Below are 18,558 nucleotides of genomic sequence, written 5' to 3'. Positions count from 1 at the left end.
TATTCGTGGAAAGTGTTACATGCATTGATTTAAATGGTGGTCATCACTTTATATATCTTGATGTTTAGTCATGGCTGTGACAATCGTATAGTCAAAATAGTTGTAATTATTTTCTTTACTTAATAGTACTTCAGCATAAATGGGCATTTGGAAAGGTAATTTGTGTATCTGTTGTGAACAAAACAACTTTGTGACGCTGACAGTCTTTGATGAATTAAAGCGCTCTGCAAACTCAAGAGGCCAGAACAAAGAGATAAATGTGTACAGTTCTGCAAGTTTTACGAAACTCAGCAAGCAGCCATATGGCTCTGCACATTTGCAGAAATACACATCAGCAAGAAGAAGAAACACCTAGCCGAACTGCGTCAACCTGCAGTAGACTTTCAGGACTATACTTTGCTTTTCCCGATATATTTCAAACAACACACTGTATATACAAAGATATAAGCAGTGTGAATAATGCAGTCATTATAGTAGTGTAGTAACTGTTCATTGGTTTTGAGGTTACAGTTTAAGAACTAAGCTAATGGTGACCAAAAAGTAGCCTTCATCACTGCTTACATTTATAATTCCATGACTTCAGGACACTTAAATATGCAGAGCCCAGAGTCACAGTGTTACACTTTGCAGGTAATCGACCTTTACATTTGTGTCTGCATATTAAGGGGACAGAATAATAAAAAAAAAAATAGGTACATTTTAAAAAAGAGTCCATGTTAAGCAGGGTGGCCATTTCTATAACACAAAAAATGAGGGCACTTTGCAGAATTCAGTGAAGCCAGAGTAAAAACTGAAAAACAATCCCAAACCTATAAGCATAAAGGGGCGATATTTGCTCCCTAAGGGCAACTTTTCAAAACTTTTATGAGTCCCCTTTCATGTAAATTCTGAAGTGTCATCAATAAATGCAGTTAGAATAATAGGGCACTAGGATATATTATAATAGAATATAAATGCAATTACAATAATAGAATACCATTGACTTGGTATGTTACAAATCAAATCAAATCAGTATCAACGAAATCCACCTTTGCACTGCAAAGCTGCATCTGAAGTGGCATTTAGATGTACACAATGCATTTTCCTGTCTTGTACTTTATTGCATAGTCTTTATATTTTTTTGTCTTTAGAATTTATTGTCTATTCCCCTTCTGCCCACTCTTTCTCGCGAGGAGATAACAAAATAAGAATTTCATTGTGCCTAATACCTATGACTTTAAAGATCTTGAAACTTTGAAATCTTGAAATCTCAAAATGTTTAACGTTCTGAGATGAATGTTTTATAATATCAAATATATTTTTTACAAAATTTGGGGGGGGGGCGGCGGTTATACTTTGAATACGAAACTAAAACTGGTTCTGTCTAGTGATTCATTTATTCAAAATGGCTGATTCATTCAGAAATAACAAGTGACTTAAGTGTCTTAATGCACGGCTCATTAAATGATTGATTCACCTGATTCGTTAGAAACACCACTGTGTGATGATCTTCGACACAGTGGTTCTGCTGTGATTTTGTTGGAATTACTTTCATTATTTTCAATGGAATTATTTTGCAATTATTTTTACAGTTGATATTGGCAATATTGCATCTAAAATGCATCACTGTATTAACTTACACATAGCATATTATTTATTAATTATACACCATTGGATCTAAATATAAAATAGTGATAATCTTAAAAGAAGGGCAAATGAGCATTCAGCATTCTGAGTGTCCGACAGCGAGTCGGTTGTTCTAACGTAATCCGGAAGGTCAATGGTTCCCAACGGCTCTTTTGAGGTATAATAATGAAATGGGTTTTCAAACATGCTTCCTGGCCATTGAGCCAGTTGCATCCATCTCAGGCCCTGCGATAAATGACATGTCTTTCACTGTGTATTTATCTGAGACGATCACGGGGCCGTATCCTGTCCTTGACAGATCCCTCCTGACTCCCAAGGACTAGTCTTCCCCATCCATCACCGGGGGTGCGCAGAGGGTCCCGTGGGGATGTGCGTTATTGTGTTGCGCCTTCACCTGCAGTCTGTCTCTTCATAGCTGCAAAAACATGCGGTTTGTAGGTGAACAATGAAGTGTGCTTTCTATGGTTACGTGCCTGTTAATAGGCCTCTTCATTCTCCTTCCAAGCATAACCGCCTAACACGCACATACAAAGCACGTTCCTCCAGTAAAAGAGGGCTGCAGCGTGAGAGGATGCGAAAGCAACAGCCTCCTCAAGCATTTTCTGTTCGACCGGCTCTCTCCCCATAAATCAGAAGGCATGCTCTGCTCATCGGAATAGAGATCATTTGTGCAGTGCTTGTCCATTTATCGCCCCGCTCTGACAATGCCGCACTTTTGTGCTGAATGCGCGCTACTTTTGCATCCAGCGTTGATGCACGTTCAGCCCACACACGCCAAAAAGGCTCCTTTTCTTTTAAGCGTCGGCACATGGGAGAGAAGCCGTGTGGCTGCTTGCAGGAGTCAAGTTAATTAATAGGGAAACTAGCTGGAGCATTGTAGGTGTATTCATTATTAATTAAGCGACTTTATGCCAGCTGGGAGAGATGTCAGCAATTAGGGGAGATTTTGCGGTGTGCAGTTGTCCTTGGATATGGGAGTGTGTCCCCTGTGAGGCACAGCGTGGTCGCAGAACACTTTGAGTCATGCGGGTTTATCAGACACATAACTTAACTGTTTGGGGGGTCTTTGCATTTTATCACTAGTATCTCTTTTCTCAGGATGAGCTAATTTTCTACTGGAATATAACCGGACTACGTGGGCATCATGTGGATAATGGGGTAATGGGGTCTCCACTTCCTTAGAAAAGTGTAGCCAACACATCCCAGTATAGCCGCTGTCATCTTGTGACAATGACGTCATTTGGAGCCTGGGTCTGCACAGTAGTGATTCAATTGGAGCTTGAGTCTGAGCAGTAGTGATTCATTTGGAGCCTGAGTCTGCGCAGTAGAGATTCATCTGGAGTCCGAGTCTGTGCAGTAGTGATTCATTTGGAGCCTGAGTATGAGCAGTAGTGAATCATTTAGAGCCCGAGTCTGAGCAGTAGATCACCGGGGGTGCGCAGAGGGTCCCGTGGGGATGTGCGTTATTGTGTTGCGCCTTCACCTGCAGTCTGTCTCTTCATAGCTGCAAAAACATGCGGTTTGTAGGTGAACAATGAAGTGTGCTTTCTATGGTTACGTGCCTGTTAATAGGCCTCTTCATTCTCCTTCCAAGCATAACCGCCTAACACGCACATACAAAGCACGTTCCTCCAGTAAAAGAGGGCTGCAGCGTGAGAGGATGCGAAAGCAACAGCCTCCTCAAGCATTTTCTGTTCGACCGGCTCTCTCCCCATAAATCAGAAGGCATGCTCTGCTCATCGGAATAGAGATCATTTGTGCAGTGCTTGTCCATTTATCGCCCCGCTCTGACAATGCCGCACTTTTGTGCTGAATGCGCGCTACTTTTGCATCCAGCGTTGATGCACGTTCAGCCCACACACGCCAAAAAGGCTCCTTTTCTTTTAAGCGTCGGCACATGGGAGAGAAGCCGTGTGGCTGCTTGCAGGAGTCAAGTTAATTAATAGGGAAACTAGCTGGAGCATTGTAGGTGTATTCATTATTAATTAAGCGACTTTATGCCAGCTGGGAGAGATGTCAGCAATTAGGGGAGATTTTGCGGTGTGCAGTTGTCCTTGGATATGGGAGTGTGTCCCCTGTGAGGCACAGCGTGGTCGCAGAACACTTTGAGTCATGCGGGTTTATCAGACACATAACTTAACTGTTTGGGGGGTCTTTGCATTTTATCACTAGTATCTCTTTTCTCAGGATGAGCTAATTTTCTACTGGAATATAACCGGACTACGTGGGCATCATGTGGATAATGGGGTAATGGGGTCTCCACTTCCTTAGAAAAGTGTAGCCAACACATCCCAGTATAGCCGCTGTCATCTTGTGACAATGACGTCATTTGGAGCCTGGGTCTGCACAGTAGTGATTCAATTGGAGCTTGAGTCTGAGCAGTAGTGATTCATTTGGAGCCTGAGTATGAGCAGTAGTGAATCATGTAGAGCTAGAGTCTGAGCAGTAGTGATTAATTTAGAGCCCGAGTCTGAGCAGTAGTGATTCATTTGGAGCCTGAGTATGAGCAGTAGTGAATCATGTAGAGCCCGAGTCTGAGCAGTAGTGATTAATTTAGAGCCCGAGTCTGAGCAGTAGTGAATCATTTAGAGCCCGAGTCTGAGCAGTAGTGAATAATTTAGAGCCCGAATCTGAGCAGTAGTGAATCATTTAGAGCCCGAGTCTGCACAGTAGTCATTGTTTTGGAGCCTGAGTCTGCTGACTAATGATTAATTCGGAGCCTGAGTCTGCACAGTAGAGATGAATCTGGAGTCTGAGTCTGTGCAGTAGTGATTCATTTGGAGCCTGAGTCTGAGCAGTAGTGAATCATTTAGAGCCCGAGTCTGAGCAGTAGTGATTAATTTAGAGCCCGAGTCTGAGCAGTAGTGATTCATTTGGAGCCTGAGTCTGAGCAGTAGTGAATCATTTAGAGCCCGAGTCTGAGCAGTAGTGATTAATTTAGAGCCCGAGTCTGAGCAGTAGTGAATCATTTAGAGCCTGAGTCTGAGCAGTAGTGATTCATTTGGAGCCCGAGTCTGAGCAGTAGTGATTAATTTAGAGCCCGAGTCTGCACAGTAGTCATTGTTTTGGAGCCTGAGTCTGCTCACTAATGATTAATTCGGAGCCTGAGTCTGCACAGTGGTGATTCATTTGGAGCCTGAGTCTGCGCAGTAGTGATCGTGAGCTGGAGCTGCAGTTTCAAAGTCTTGCCCAAACTCCCGCAGAGCCAATCACAAACTCACAATCATGACACCACACCCCATTTTTAAAGCATAAAATAACTAAAAGCAAACGTATTAGAAAAACGAACACTTGAACATAGATCAGCGTGATAAGAACTACCTAAATTGAAGGAAACCATCTTTCGGAAAATTTATGAAGTGTACATGAAGTGTAATTAGATTTTTTTTTTTTTGGGGTTACGCCCCATTCATTTACATGGAGAGGGCGGGGTTTATAACCTATTCCAGCCAGCAGCTGGTGATACAAATGTTTTGGCTTAACTTTTCAGGATGTGTGTGGCACACTTGAGTGAATCTCACAAAAACGTGTCCAGGTCATATTTCATAAATCAAATCAAATATCAAATCAAATCAAATCAAAAACAGCATCATGTGGACAATAGGGATTTTTTAAGCACTGTAAATAAGTAATAGGGTGAATCCATAAACTGTAAAAAAAGATTGAAGACACATTTCCACTTCCTTCCACTACAGAAGAGTTAAGCCAAAACATTCCAGTATGGCCACTGTCACCTTGCACCAATGACGTCATTTGAAGCCCGAGTCTGCTCAGTAATGATTAATTTGAAGCCAGAGTCTGTGCAGTACTGATTAATTTGAAGCCAGAGTCTGCGCAGTACTGATTCATTTGGAGTTTGAGCCTGAGCAGTAGAGCCCAAGTCTAAGCATTAGTGATAGCAAGTTGTGATAGCGAGCTGGAGCTGCAGTATCAAACCGGACGCAGACCCAATCACAAGCTCACAAGCTCACAATCATAACATCGCACTCCATTTTTTATTGCACCAAATAACTAAATAAAATAAAACTTTTAAGAAAGATGAACACTTGAACATACATCAGCATGATAAGAACTACCTAAAATGATGGAAACATTGTCACAAAAAGTGTAACTTGATTTTTATTTTTATTTTTTAGTAGCTCAAGTCCCATTCATTTACATGGAGAGGGCAGAGTTTATGACCTGTACTTTAGCCAGCCACCAGATGGCGATCAAAATGTTTTGGCTTCACTTTTCAGGATGCGTGCGGCACACCTGGGTGAATCTCACGAAAACGTGTCCTGATCATATTTCACCCCCAAAATAACATTTACTTTCTTTTTACAAGACACGGCACAGTTCAGATTCCAACCTGTGTCTCCTGTATGAACAACACTATGGTCGAACACATCTATAGCACGTGCCAATCAACATTTCCAAAAAAGTAATTTAACTTGTGACTGTATTCATCAGGCGATTGACCACTGTGATGTGCGGATCCTATAAGTAGTTGTTGTTCAGAACTATAAAGCATGACACATTTACCACAGAAGTGTAAAATAATTACTGCCAGACATTAATGGCTAGTCGCCGACCACTAGCCATTTAGTCTGACCTCATGGAGGCCAGTGTCTGCAAGATGGCGGTGCGTTAGCAGTTAGTGCAAACTATTTAGAGAATGCCCTGGTGTCCATGACAACCTAAACCTTAGGTGGGAGCAAACCCACTGCAGCAACATGATGTAATGTACAACATAACAGAGTATTTCAACTTGTTTCTCTGTTCTATGTCGTTGTCAAGCTGCTGCTACAGTAGGTGATTGCTTATTGAATCAAAAAATAAAACCCACCCATAATTCTGGTACTTAAATGTTGCTTGGTTGTCTCCTTCAATTTATGTCTGTGGAACAGTTTTCCAAGTGTTATTGAAAATAAGTCTGATATTCAACAAGTCGCATGGTTTGAGGTATCATTCACGTGCTCTCAGTCAAAAAAGTTACTAAAAATAATATTTTGGAAGAATATTTAAAAAATATACACTGTTTTTTTTTTCTATGTAGAGCAGGTTGCCTCAGGTGGACAGATGTGTTAAAGAGATAGTTCATCCCAAAATAAAGGTGAGTAAATGTTAAAAGAATTTTCACGTCATAATTCCTGACTTTCTTCTGCAGAAGACAAAAGGAGATGATTGAAGAATGTGTCTCAAAATATCTTATTTTGTGTTTCACGCACAAAAGAAATGCAACCCAGGTTCATCTGAAAAACGTGCCTGTGGCGACATTTCTGCAAAATGACATTTCTCTGCGACAAATATCCAGCGAGTAGCACTAAAAGCATGTTCAGTTTCATCCAAAACAGACGAACGTGAATTTACAAATGTATTGCAGCAGTTCGGAAATTAAGTGTCCACCTATACTAAACTAAAAAACTAAACCCAACTACAACATTTTCAAGCCGATGTCACGGGAAAACATCATTTTACGAGGTTGCAATTTTGCATAATTTGTACGAGGTGAACTGTACAAAGTCTTTATTAATCAATAATCTGTCACTGTAATCAAAATGTGTGTGAAAAGGAATGAAAGTTGTTGGTGTTTTACTGCCACAAGTTTTCATTTCAGCTAGAAACTGCAGTGGATTTTTGCAAAAATGTAGGTAAAGGCTTGTTTTTTCCAATTGATATGAGGGTGCGTAAAGGATGGCAAAATTTTCAGAATGATCAAATGCCGAATACTGCTTGCTACACATTGTATTTTGATTTGTGGGATAAATTAACTATGTCTGATGGCAAATTTAGCATTGAGTAATTAAAAACTTTGCCAGCATAACAACAACAAAAACTATTTAAGTTTTGAGGTTTGTTCAGATCTGAAGAATTAGCAATAACAATAGTGATGCATATTATTATTGCCTAAGCAAACACCACTAAAAATGTAATTCATCTGCAGAGAACAGCAATGCGTCTATGCGGTAACTCCAACCAGGTTTAATATCCAGATACATAGCAAAACCAAAGGCCTAGAGTAGCCTCATTCTTGAGGGAAAAAGGTCCATGTTCACAGCTTTATGGATGTGTCGCCACCATTTCAAGCTTTGTTAACGGCGGGATCTAAGACCATAAAACCCATTTTTGAGGCGATGACAGCTAGATTTACTGTAAAGTGCTGTCTCCAGAGTGAGGGGCTTAAACTGGAAGGGTAGGAGACGGTTGGTAGCCAAGTTCTCTCTTTTGCACCGTGTGCAAAACAACAGCACGATAGCTCCCCTTTTCCTGACACTGGGGGAGTTCAAACACAGCAGACACATGTTTGTCCCTTTTCCTGGCATTTTATAGGAGCCCAGTGAATATGCTGTGACATATTTCCAATGCCCTACCCCCAGAATAAATTCTATTTGACTAGCACTACATCCTCCATTTTGTCAGATGCGTTTGTTAGGCTGTGGAGTGATATTCAATAGAAAAAGTAGAGAACTTATCGCATTGCTTAGTAAGTCCAACTTGGTAAAATCACAGCTGACATCATTCTGCAGCCCAGCTTTATGTCGTTTTCTGACACAAGCCTCAGAAAATTGTACATCACAGTAACATTCTGGCCTGCGTTAAGACAGCGTACAGACATATACATCCTCCCAAGTTAAGATTTATCCACAGCACCTTGCCCGTGACAGTTGCATGTAATGCACAGCAATGCATTAAGCTTGAAGGAGAAGTGTCAGCTTGTTCGTTCCATCAGAGTGACTACATATCATCAAACACACACACATACACTGTTGTCTAAGGCCGGGGATAGTAAATCACATTGCTAACGAGATGGTCTGCCCTCTGGCTACTCTGCACTGCTATTTGTCTAGGACCTGGCAACCATTTGGAATATATATCGGCCCTGTGATGTAAATGCACGTGTGAGATGTGGTGCCATATAGCACTTTGGGGAAATCCTATATGTTTGCATCTATAGAAGATGACCACTTTAAGAGAAGATGCACCATGAATGTAATCTATTTTCATCCTTTCTGTTTGAAATGCTTAGAATTCAATTTTGTTTAGGAGAAAATGGCTTTTGAGTTGAATGAAATGTTTTTTTTTTCTCTGCATTATGATACTGAGCAGCTATAAATGTTCTATTACATGTTTATTACATAGTTATAGCACATCTGAGATATTTTCATGGCATTTCCTCAGATTCTGAGCTAATTTACAAAGTGTTGATGTAACAAAGCTTTTAAAGCATTGCCTATGGTACTAAAGTTGAAGGAGACGCCGATAACCCAGCACAGGAAAAACACTTACTGCTACAATTTACAGGCCACTGTTTTTTATTAGATTTCCTGCAGTCCATGGGGGCCACTTACATCTTGGGCAAAATGGTGAGCTCCTCAAAGATAATGTAATTAGCAGCCTTCAGTTCATAGTTTCATTTCAATGGTCTGTCTCTTAGACTACAGACCTTACTCTTCAGGGAACAGGGCACCCCTCTTTTTCATATGAAACTGAAGCACCAGGGAGACTGACAGCGGTAATCTGGCGTAGTGTGTGTAACAGTAATCTGATGTGGGGTTTATATTTTATATCCACATATTAAAATTGGCACACCATATCTGAATAAACACAAAAGCAAATGAAATTTAAGAGCTACAGTGGATGGATTGTCATGACATAACTTCAGTTTGGGTCTATAGATATTATATGTGACCCTGGACCACAAAACCAGTCATAAGGGTCAATTTTTCAAAATTGAGATTTATACATAATCAGAAAGCTGAATAAATAAGCTTTCTATTGATGTATGGTTTGTTAGGATAGGACGACATTTGGCCGAGATACGGTTATTTGAAAATCTGGAATCTGAGGGTGCAAAAAAAAATCTAAATTCTGAGAAAATCGCCTTTAAAGTTGTCCAAATTAAGTTCTTAGCAATGCATATTACTAATCAAAAATTAAGTTTTCATATATTTACAGTAGCAAATTTACTAAATATCTTCATGGAACATGATCTTTACTTAATATCCTAATGATTTTTGGCATAAAAGAAAAATCAATCATTTTGACCCATACAATGTATTTTTGGCTATTGCTGCAAATATACCCCAGTGACTTAAGACTGGTTTTGTGGTCCAGGGTCACATATGACTTTTGAAGACTTTGAGCATGGTCCATAAGTCATCTGGACTGCTTTGGCATCCTTTCGAGGTTTGAAAATCTCAAATCGAAGTCTTAATGAAACTAAGACGCCTAAGTACACTTTTAAAGACATATTATTTGCAGTAATGTCAAATTAAAAGTTTTACTGTTTCGTTTTAAATCATGTTTGAATAACAGTTTAAAGTACACTTATTTTGAAGTCTTGACCAAAATGCTGAAGTACATCTAAAGCACTTGATGTTCATTTTAATTGTAGCATGTTATTTTACATTATATTAAAGAGTAATATATTTTGAATGTACTAAATTGCAACTTTACATCATTACAAATGAGTAATTATAAATATATTTAAATACATGACATACAAATTTCAATAGAAATTACTTTACAGTATATTTTAGTTTATCATAAATGCTTGTCACTACATTCAACAGTACAATTTAACCATCTCAAAGACCGAAGTAATTCTGAAATTACATATAAATATATGGTCCCACTTTATATTAGGTGGCCTTAACTAACATGTACTTACATAAAAATAAGTACAATGTACTTATTGTGTTCATATTGTTTTTTTTTTAACACTTTTGCTGCTATGCAGGTGGGATACGGGTAAAGTTAGGGACAGGTTTGGTGGTATGGGTAGGTTTAAGGGTAGGTTAAGGTGTAAGGGATGAGTCAACAGTGTAATTATGAATGTGATTACAGAAATTAATTACAGATGTAATAATATGCAGGTATTTTTTAAAAATATAAGTACAATTTAAAAACATGTATGTAGACAATAAGTGCATCAAATAATTAATTTAATGTAAGTACATAAGGCCACCTAATATAAAGTGGGACCAGATGTACTTAGGTCCTTAATTAGGTAAAAACGCACACTAATTGCATCTAATGTAAATACATTTATATTAAATATATAAATAATAAATAATACATTTACAATCAACATGCAATTACTGCAAGTGCCCCCAAAACATTACATTAATTTTGCACTTAAGTATATTATTTTAAAGCTTATTATTTCTGTATTATTTTGTGTAATAAGTACTCTTTTCAAACGTATACAAAATTGTACTTTTTTCCACAAGGGATTCTTGCAGTATTTGTGTTGCATCGGTAACACTGCTGTTGGCATTAATAGTGGCCATGTCAGAACAGAGAAAGAGAAATGTGGTTAACTGAGATACACACTTTCGATCTGAAATTTTCTGTGCAGGTAGATTGTAACAGGAATCTCAGTCAAACCATGCTCTGATACAGACAAATAGACAGGAGCCTGTTCTGTCAGAATGCCCTGTGTGTGGGTGGATGCATGTCTGGAGGGGTGCCGGGAAGCATGAACTGCTTACATAATGTAAACACACACAGGTAAATGCTGTGTTGATCTTCACACATATGTAAGGATGAGAGTGAACAAGGACCATGTGAGAGTGAATATAATTGTGTTTCATTTTTAACAAATAAATTAGTGTATGTATGATTGCTTTTATACATTACAAACTTACATACTGTAAATACCATAAACGCCTTACATACCTCATCACTCAGTCAGCAAAGGCTAATTATTATTATTATTATTTACTGTAGGCTCCAGTAGTCCTGGTATGGAATATGGATGGATGGATTTTTAGTGCCGGGAAGTAACTGAATAGAGGTAGTGACCTAACTTATCACTTGCAGTAATTAATCACCTATACTAATTACTATATTTTAACAATAGCACTGCAGCTCAAAAACAACATACTGTTTTTGTGTCGCATTGTATTGAAAACACAGCTATACAGCCAAGTTCAGTTATCTTAAACTCTCTCAAATGTAGTGAATCATGTTTTAATAACATTCATATTATGTGTAATATTATAATATTTTAGATAAGTGAGGAAGATCAGTTTTGAGTAATTTTATTTCCCTACACTGTACTAGGCAACTGTATTCATGTTCCATTCTGTTGATTAAACTTTCAGCATGTTTTTTATGAGCAGCACATAAACAGGCCCTGGCGACATAGCCGGACTGAACCAGACCTGAGAACATGAAGGTATCTTTTGTTAGAGAGAATGACTTGAAATGAGAAATCGCAATCTCATAAATTCAAAGTCTTCAGAAACCTTCAGAGGCTGCCCTGATTATTGAGGTTGTAAATAAGGCCAGCACGGGCTGTAATTAATCCACTGTCTTCTTCTTCTAGACAATGGGGAATTCTGTTTCATTTGAATGAAGCAAAATGATCATTTTCCATTGTCATTTTTTTTCCAGAGGAATATTCACACCGTTTACTAGATTATACATAAGTGCTCATGTGCAGCACGCCACGATCGCAAAATAAACCCAGACATGGTGATCAGGATTTGCAGCAGGTTTTGCATCACCCTAAAGAAGTTTATTTCACAATAATAGCCAGCTGATTGTATACAGATTACCTAATCATGAAAAAAATGTGCAAGAAACCCATGCTGTTGGCAGAGGCTATTTAATCAAAACATCAGGTATCAGGTACAGTAGAGAGTAACAGTGGATTTAGTTTTTGATGCGGCCAACCTGATTTCCGTTCTCTTTCCCCATTGCATATCAGCTAGGAGATGCATTTATTTAAAAGTAAATGAAGGAAATATGATTAATGAAGTTCCTAACAGGTATTTAATTGCCCTATAATTGAAATTGGATGTGGTGTTCACATGTTGATTGGATGGGCCAACACATTGACGGCGAGGACCTTCGAGGACAGGCCAGGGTTAGGTCCCAATAAATCAGCATCGATTGTATGATTTTAATGATTCTAATATAATATACTAAGGCAGTACTGTATTTATCCTTTGTGGAAAAAGACAAAAAATCCTAAATATAAATATATATATAATAAATCAAATACATTTTTTTTAATTCAATAACAAAAAGACCATAAAAAGTACATTTTTTCTTTCCCCATTTGGTTATTTATTTTTTTTAAAGGCCTTTGTTTAGCAAACATTACATTAGCAATATGTTACTGTTGAACTGACTTTTGGATTTGGAACAAAGCTCAAATCCAGTGACAATCAAACCATTCATCGTATCGAATCCTTGAAATGTCTCTGAAATATTAAATGTGAGAATGATGTCCAAATAGCTCATGAGCAATGATTATGATGATGATTACAAGTAGATTGACAACCGCATATTTCACCATAAACATCAGCATCAAATATGGTCTCCACTTTCTATGGTTGCATCAATGCTTTGAAAGTCGTATCGCGCTCAAACACGAAATGCAATTTGAGTTGTGCTCAGACAAGCTGTAAAGCAAGGCTGAATAAAATGACTCATCATCTACTGCTGCTGAAACAATGAACATGAACAGACTAAGAATGGCTACAGACCGGAACTGCCATATACATGTTAGTCTCAGCCTCAGACAGCACACCTAATATCGAAAATCATGTTTAAAATGTACTAGAATGGTATTTTGTAGAAATGATTATAATACCTGTAATGCTTTATTGTGTGATATGGCTGTTTGTGCATGTTAAATCCACGTCAATGGGAGTTAAATGCCTTGTTTTTTTTCCTGTCATTATTTCCGTGACTTAGCTACATCACGCTGCACTTTTTTTTTTTTTAATGCATTAACTTCCAATACCGACACAATAGTTTTCATAAATATAATACTGCTTATGAAGCTTCAGGAGTTGGAAACTGTTTATGGCTAGTGGTTTTTACAACAGACTAGGCCAGCTGACCAATCAGAGAATAGGCTTTTCAGAAAGGAGGGGTTTTAAAGAGAAACCCATTACAAACGAGGCATTTGTTGCATCTAGTGGGGACATAAATACGGATTATAATGACGTATACTGGTGTGGCTGACTCTTAACTTTTATAAAGGATATCTCTTTGGATTTGAGACTTTAGTCTTTGCAACTTTACAGATCTTCTTTATGCACCAAGAGCTTGTAACACTCCAAAGAGAAAGGAAAAAATAGAAATCGCATCATATGACCCCTTTAAAACTGAGCGTTTCAAGCAGAGAGTGAAAGAGGTGCTGCAGCACTGTACAGTAAAAGAAAAATAATGTTTTATATCTTTAAATCATGTAAATGCATTCTAGTTGACTGCAAAATTAAAATTATGAACTTATAAATGAGCATAATATGGACACTTTATGTGTTTGAGGCACATAGAAGTAAATTAACTAAATGTCCAAATTGTACGTAATGATTATGATAATCAGTACATTTATAATATTTGGAGAGACAATTTTTTAACACAGAATCTTCAAATCAAGTCTGCTAAATAGGTCTGAAATGTAAAAATTTGTGATGAACTGTGTGTGTCAGCAAATTAGTACAGTACAGTACAATTTCTAATAAGGCATTTGCACTAAAAAGAATGACAATGCCTTAATTAAAAAAAATGTATGGTGCAATGCTATTTGAAGTTTGTTCAACTGAATTGCAGATGTTAACAGCATTCAATGTTTTGTTTTTTTTGCGCTGTAACACAGCTCACTAAAGTTGAACAACTCTTTGTATGTGTGTGTGAATCCATGTATGCTAGCATACGTAAGCAGGCTTTACATTTATGTGTGGTGTGGTGCGACTTCACACACACAAATACACCACGACCAAACCCCGCGGCTATCCCTCTAGCCGGCCGAAGAGATGGAGCTCTTTTAGGACGGCCTGGTTTCTCGACCAGCTAACCGTCCTCTTTCTTTCTCTCCATCTCTATCCTCTTCTCCCCTCTTCACCCTCCCTCTCTCTCTCTCACTGGCTAGCGTAGCTGTGGTCTGGGTCCAATTAAAATGCACGGCGCTCTAAAACTGAAGTTGGTCAGCAGTTGTGTCAGGAGTCTTGGGCTCTGACTGATGATGGAATTATCAGGATGTGATAGACTACAGTTCCCTGCCCTCCATCAGAGCGGATGCTGCTCCCAATACAAGTGTGCAGCGTTGCAGGATAACTGACCTCAAATCAGTGCTCTGTGGAGGGGCCATCACTGCTGACGAAATGATGTAAAATTGGTGTTGAAGAGCAGAGATGGGTAGTAACTGATTACATGTAATCTGGATTAAAAAACAAGTACTTGTAATTAGATTACTTTTTTATAGATTAGATGATTACATATTATTGACAAAATAGCAATAAACAATCAAAAAACGAATGACATTTCACTTTTTTAGAAAGTGTTTTAATTTGATTGATTATATTTAATTAATTATTAGTTTTACATTAAACTCACGAATCGCTTGCAGTTCCTTCACAAACCCCAGTTTGGGAAACCTTGACGTAATGCAACGTTTAATGCACTTCATGTTGTTAATAACAACAAATGCAATATATGTGACCCTGGACCACAAAACCAGTCATAAGGGTCAATTGTTTGAAATTGAGATTTATCTTCTGAATAACCAAGCTTTCCATTGATGTATGGTTTGTTAGGATGTGACAATATTTGGCTGACAACTACTTGAAAATCTGGAATCTGAGGGTGCAAAAAAATCTAAATATTGAGAAAATCGCCTTTAAAGTTGTCCAAATGAAGTTCTTAGCAATGCATATTACTAATCAAAAATTAAGTTTTGATATATTTACGGTATATCTTCATGGAACATGATCTTTACTTAATATCCTAATGATTTTTGGCATAAAAGAAAAATCGATAATTTTGACCCATACAATGTATTGTTGGCTTTTGCTACAAATATACCCCAGTGACTTATGACTAGTTTTGTGGTCCAGGGTCATATATTTTCTCTTTGTATTTTTTTATATCAACATAGTACAAGAGTATCCTATTTAAATTAATGGGATAAACAAGTTAGGTCAAAAGTAATCTAATAATAGTCCAATTATTACCTAAAATGTGTAATGTAATGGATTACGTTACTAACTACAATTTTTTGTCATGTAATTTGGAATGAGTAACGGTCTACAATTTATAAGTAATCTACCCAGCTTTGTTGAAGAGAACATCGAACATGTTTATGATCTCAAATTGGTCAATGTGTCCTAAAATACTGCAAATCAGACAACAATGCAGCACGGAATTCAATATCAAACTCATAATTTCTACCGAAAAAAGGCTCTATGCTATATGAATGCATTTTGAGAAAATATACATAGATAGATATATAGATAGATAGATAGATAGATAGATAGATAGATAGATAGACTTGCTTCTTTGTTGAAATACAAAGCAATCTGCTGAAGGACTGAATTGAAAAGTACATTCTGTAGCAAATCTATAGTCCCTTTGCGATATCAGCAGATAAACACAAGACTTGTGATGAATAGCCAGACAAGCTGACTTCTGGGTGTGGTGAAACAAAATTTTCCCCGACTTTGTGGTTCGGAAAGCATCTCGTTGTCCTTCAGCAATGTAAAGGTGTGCAGAAATATGGACCATGAATAGTAACCTAAAACTGTGTGCTCAGCCTTTGTGAAAACTGTACCAACACAACTTTTTTTACAGGGGGTGGTGGGGATTTGTGGGCATACAGGATGCAAGAGCACAAAGTGCCTTTCCATCTCAAACAGTCCCTTGTTTTCTTTCAGTACTGCCTAACCTTGAGATTGATGCTATTAAACCATGAGATGTTTCAGCAGTTTCTAGAAAATGTCTGCCTTCATACAGTCACTTTAACATTTAGTCTTGACATGAGACCATGAGTAGTAAATCAGTCTTAGTATATATATGTTTTTAAGGCAAGTTTTGAAAGCTTTCCTGCACAAGGAGATATTGCATGACTATGTACGTACTGCATCAGTCAATGATATCCTATGCTGCAGATAAGTGAATGCTTCACCAGTGACTGGTGAGGATTTAAGATTTCTAAAAAAGAATCACGTGTACCTCCGAAGTCTGGCCGAAGGCGGATGTCATACCCCTTCAGCAATTTGTCCACTGTCGTCTTGGCCACAGATATTCCGGTATTTCCGGTGGAGGTGCTGCAGAAGAGAGAATTGAGAGCACTTTTTGTTGAAATTCAGCTAAAGCAAAATTTACATCACATATAGCTAATTTGTTCATTCATGTGATTTGATGAAATCCTTTATGATTTTATTGCACTGCATTTTGTATTTATTCAAGATTGAGTTTTTCTTGAATGCTGCCAATCCGAAGCGGCTTATCTCTATCAATATAACCACCACATAATCATAATCATTAACATAAATCTATGGGACTGAATAATTCATTGGGTTTTTTTTTCAGAGCATGCTACTGAAAGCTCCATTGAATCTCAAAAAGCAACTCCTAAATATTTTAAACAACACACCTAAACACCCCACACCTGACATTTTGCTAAAAAAACAAAAACCTTAAAAAATCACATTGTCAGCAGTCAACAGTGGGTGGTCAGTTCAACATGTAACTTTGACGACTGGTATGAATGGGTTTATCTGGTTCAAACATGCAGTTTTCAGCCAGGGTTTTCAACTCGGGGTCCCGGGACCCCTGAGGGTCTGTGAACAGATGGGTAGTTGATGCATAACATATTCCGTTTTTTTTTTCATCAGCATCAACATTTTAGGATAAAATGTATATGAATGTTTAGATGAAATTGTAGACCGTTTTAACATTTTGCCCTCACTAGTTTATTGTAGATGGTTGTGTGGTGTTGTGGCTTATGACAAATTTTGAAAAGAGCAAATATTCAGTCTCAATTACTATGAGGTCATTAAAGCTGTATGAATAATAATTAATAAATAAAATAGTTTTCAGTGCAGTATAGAATGTTACACAGCAAGACGTGTCAGTTTACAAAAATATATAATGTTACCTGTAAATACAGAAAAAAAATATTATTTATATTTTTACGTTTAATAATGTATTAACGTTATTTTTTTTAGGGGAAAGGGTAAAATTGAGGTATTGGGGGTGCTTGGCTGAACATGTAAGACCACGGGGGATCCTGCTTGGTCTTTAAAGGTTTGAAACTCTCTTTTTAGGGGCACCTTTTAGTGTTTTTTACAACAGATAGTTTGCACATGACAGCCATTCTCGATTAAAAATGCATTAAAAAAAAAAAAAAAAACTCCATCCACACTGAACTGAAAGGAATGTAGTAAAACGGCTAAATGGAAGGGTTTTAGGCCACCACTGTTGGTTTCAATGCTTTTAATAACAAATCATAAATAAACGAAGTGTGATGAGTAAAGGCAGAAATGTTCAAAGTACAATCAGGCTTACATTTGTCAAACACAGTATGACATGGAGAAAAGATACGTGCATTCGGCCTCAAAGGCTTCAAAGCCACGTCGCATCTCAATGATCATCAGTGAACACATGTCATTAACCATTATTGACTGATAGGCGTCGTCGTTCTTATTCTTATTGGCTGAGTGATGATGGATCTCTTCTAACGCCAGCGACATGGTGGGCATGGGTGGGGGTGGATCACACACACAAACAAACAAACAAACAAACACAAATTCGACTGTTAATTCAGGTTAAAAAAAAGGCAATATGTTATTAAACACTATGCAGTCATGATTCCTTATAAGTGAATCGTCTGGTTATCTCTTTGAATTTGACCGATATGTGGGCTCATTTATCCAACAGTCATAATTTCCAATATATATATTTTTATTTTCTTACCTTTGTGCAAAGCAGACAAAGGACAAGGCCGCCAGAGCAGAAACAATTCCTCTTTGATAAAAACAGCTTTGGTGAGCATGAAAACGTTCTTAAAAAAAAAAAAAAAAAAATCGTTAGTGTTGCTTCAACATTATATGAGATTCAAAACACAGCTCGGTTATGACCTGATTTTGATTGATGCCAGAATACTGAGTTGTCACAGATAAATCGCAAGGCCAAGTGGATGTAGAA

General features: G+C 37.7%; 1 protein-coding gene across 1 annotated transcript in view; it reads right to left on the bottom strand.

Moving 5' to 3' along the window:
• LOC107661713 (gamma-aminobutyric acid receptor subunit beta-4-like) overlaps positions 1 to 18,558 on the bottom strand; it is a 48,660-nt gene that overhangs the window by 29,606 nt on the left and 496 nt on the right. The window contains exon 2 of the mRNA XM_016451456.1: positions 16,582 to 16,676. Coding sequence (XP_016306942.1) covers positions 16,582 to 16,676 — 95 coding nt within the window. The remainder of the gene's footprint in view (positions 1 to 16,581; positions 16,677 to 18,558) is intronic.

This window comes from Sinocyclocheilus anshuiensis, unplaced genomic scaffold, assembly GCF_001515605.1.
Source record: "Sinocyclocheilus anshuiensis isolate Anshui unplaced genomic scaffold, SAMN03320099.WGS_v1.1 scaffold207, whole genome shotgun sequence".
Taxonomy (NCBI): Eukaryota; Metazoa; Chordata; class Actinopteri; order Cypriniformes; family Cyprinidae; genus Sinocyclocheilus; species Sinocyclocheilus anshuiensis.
The sequence above is the reverse complement of the archived record's forward strand: the minus strand, read 5'-3'. Positions and strand labels throughout refer to the sequence as shown.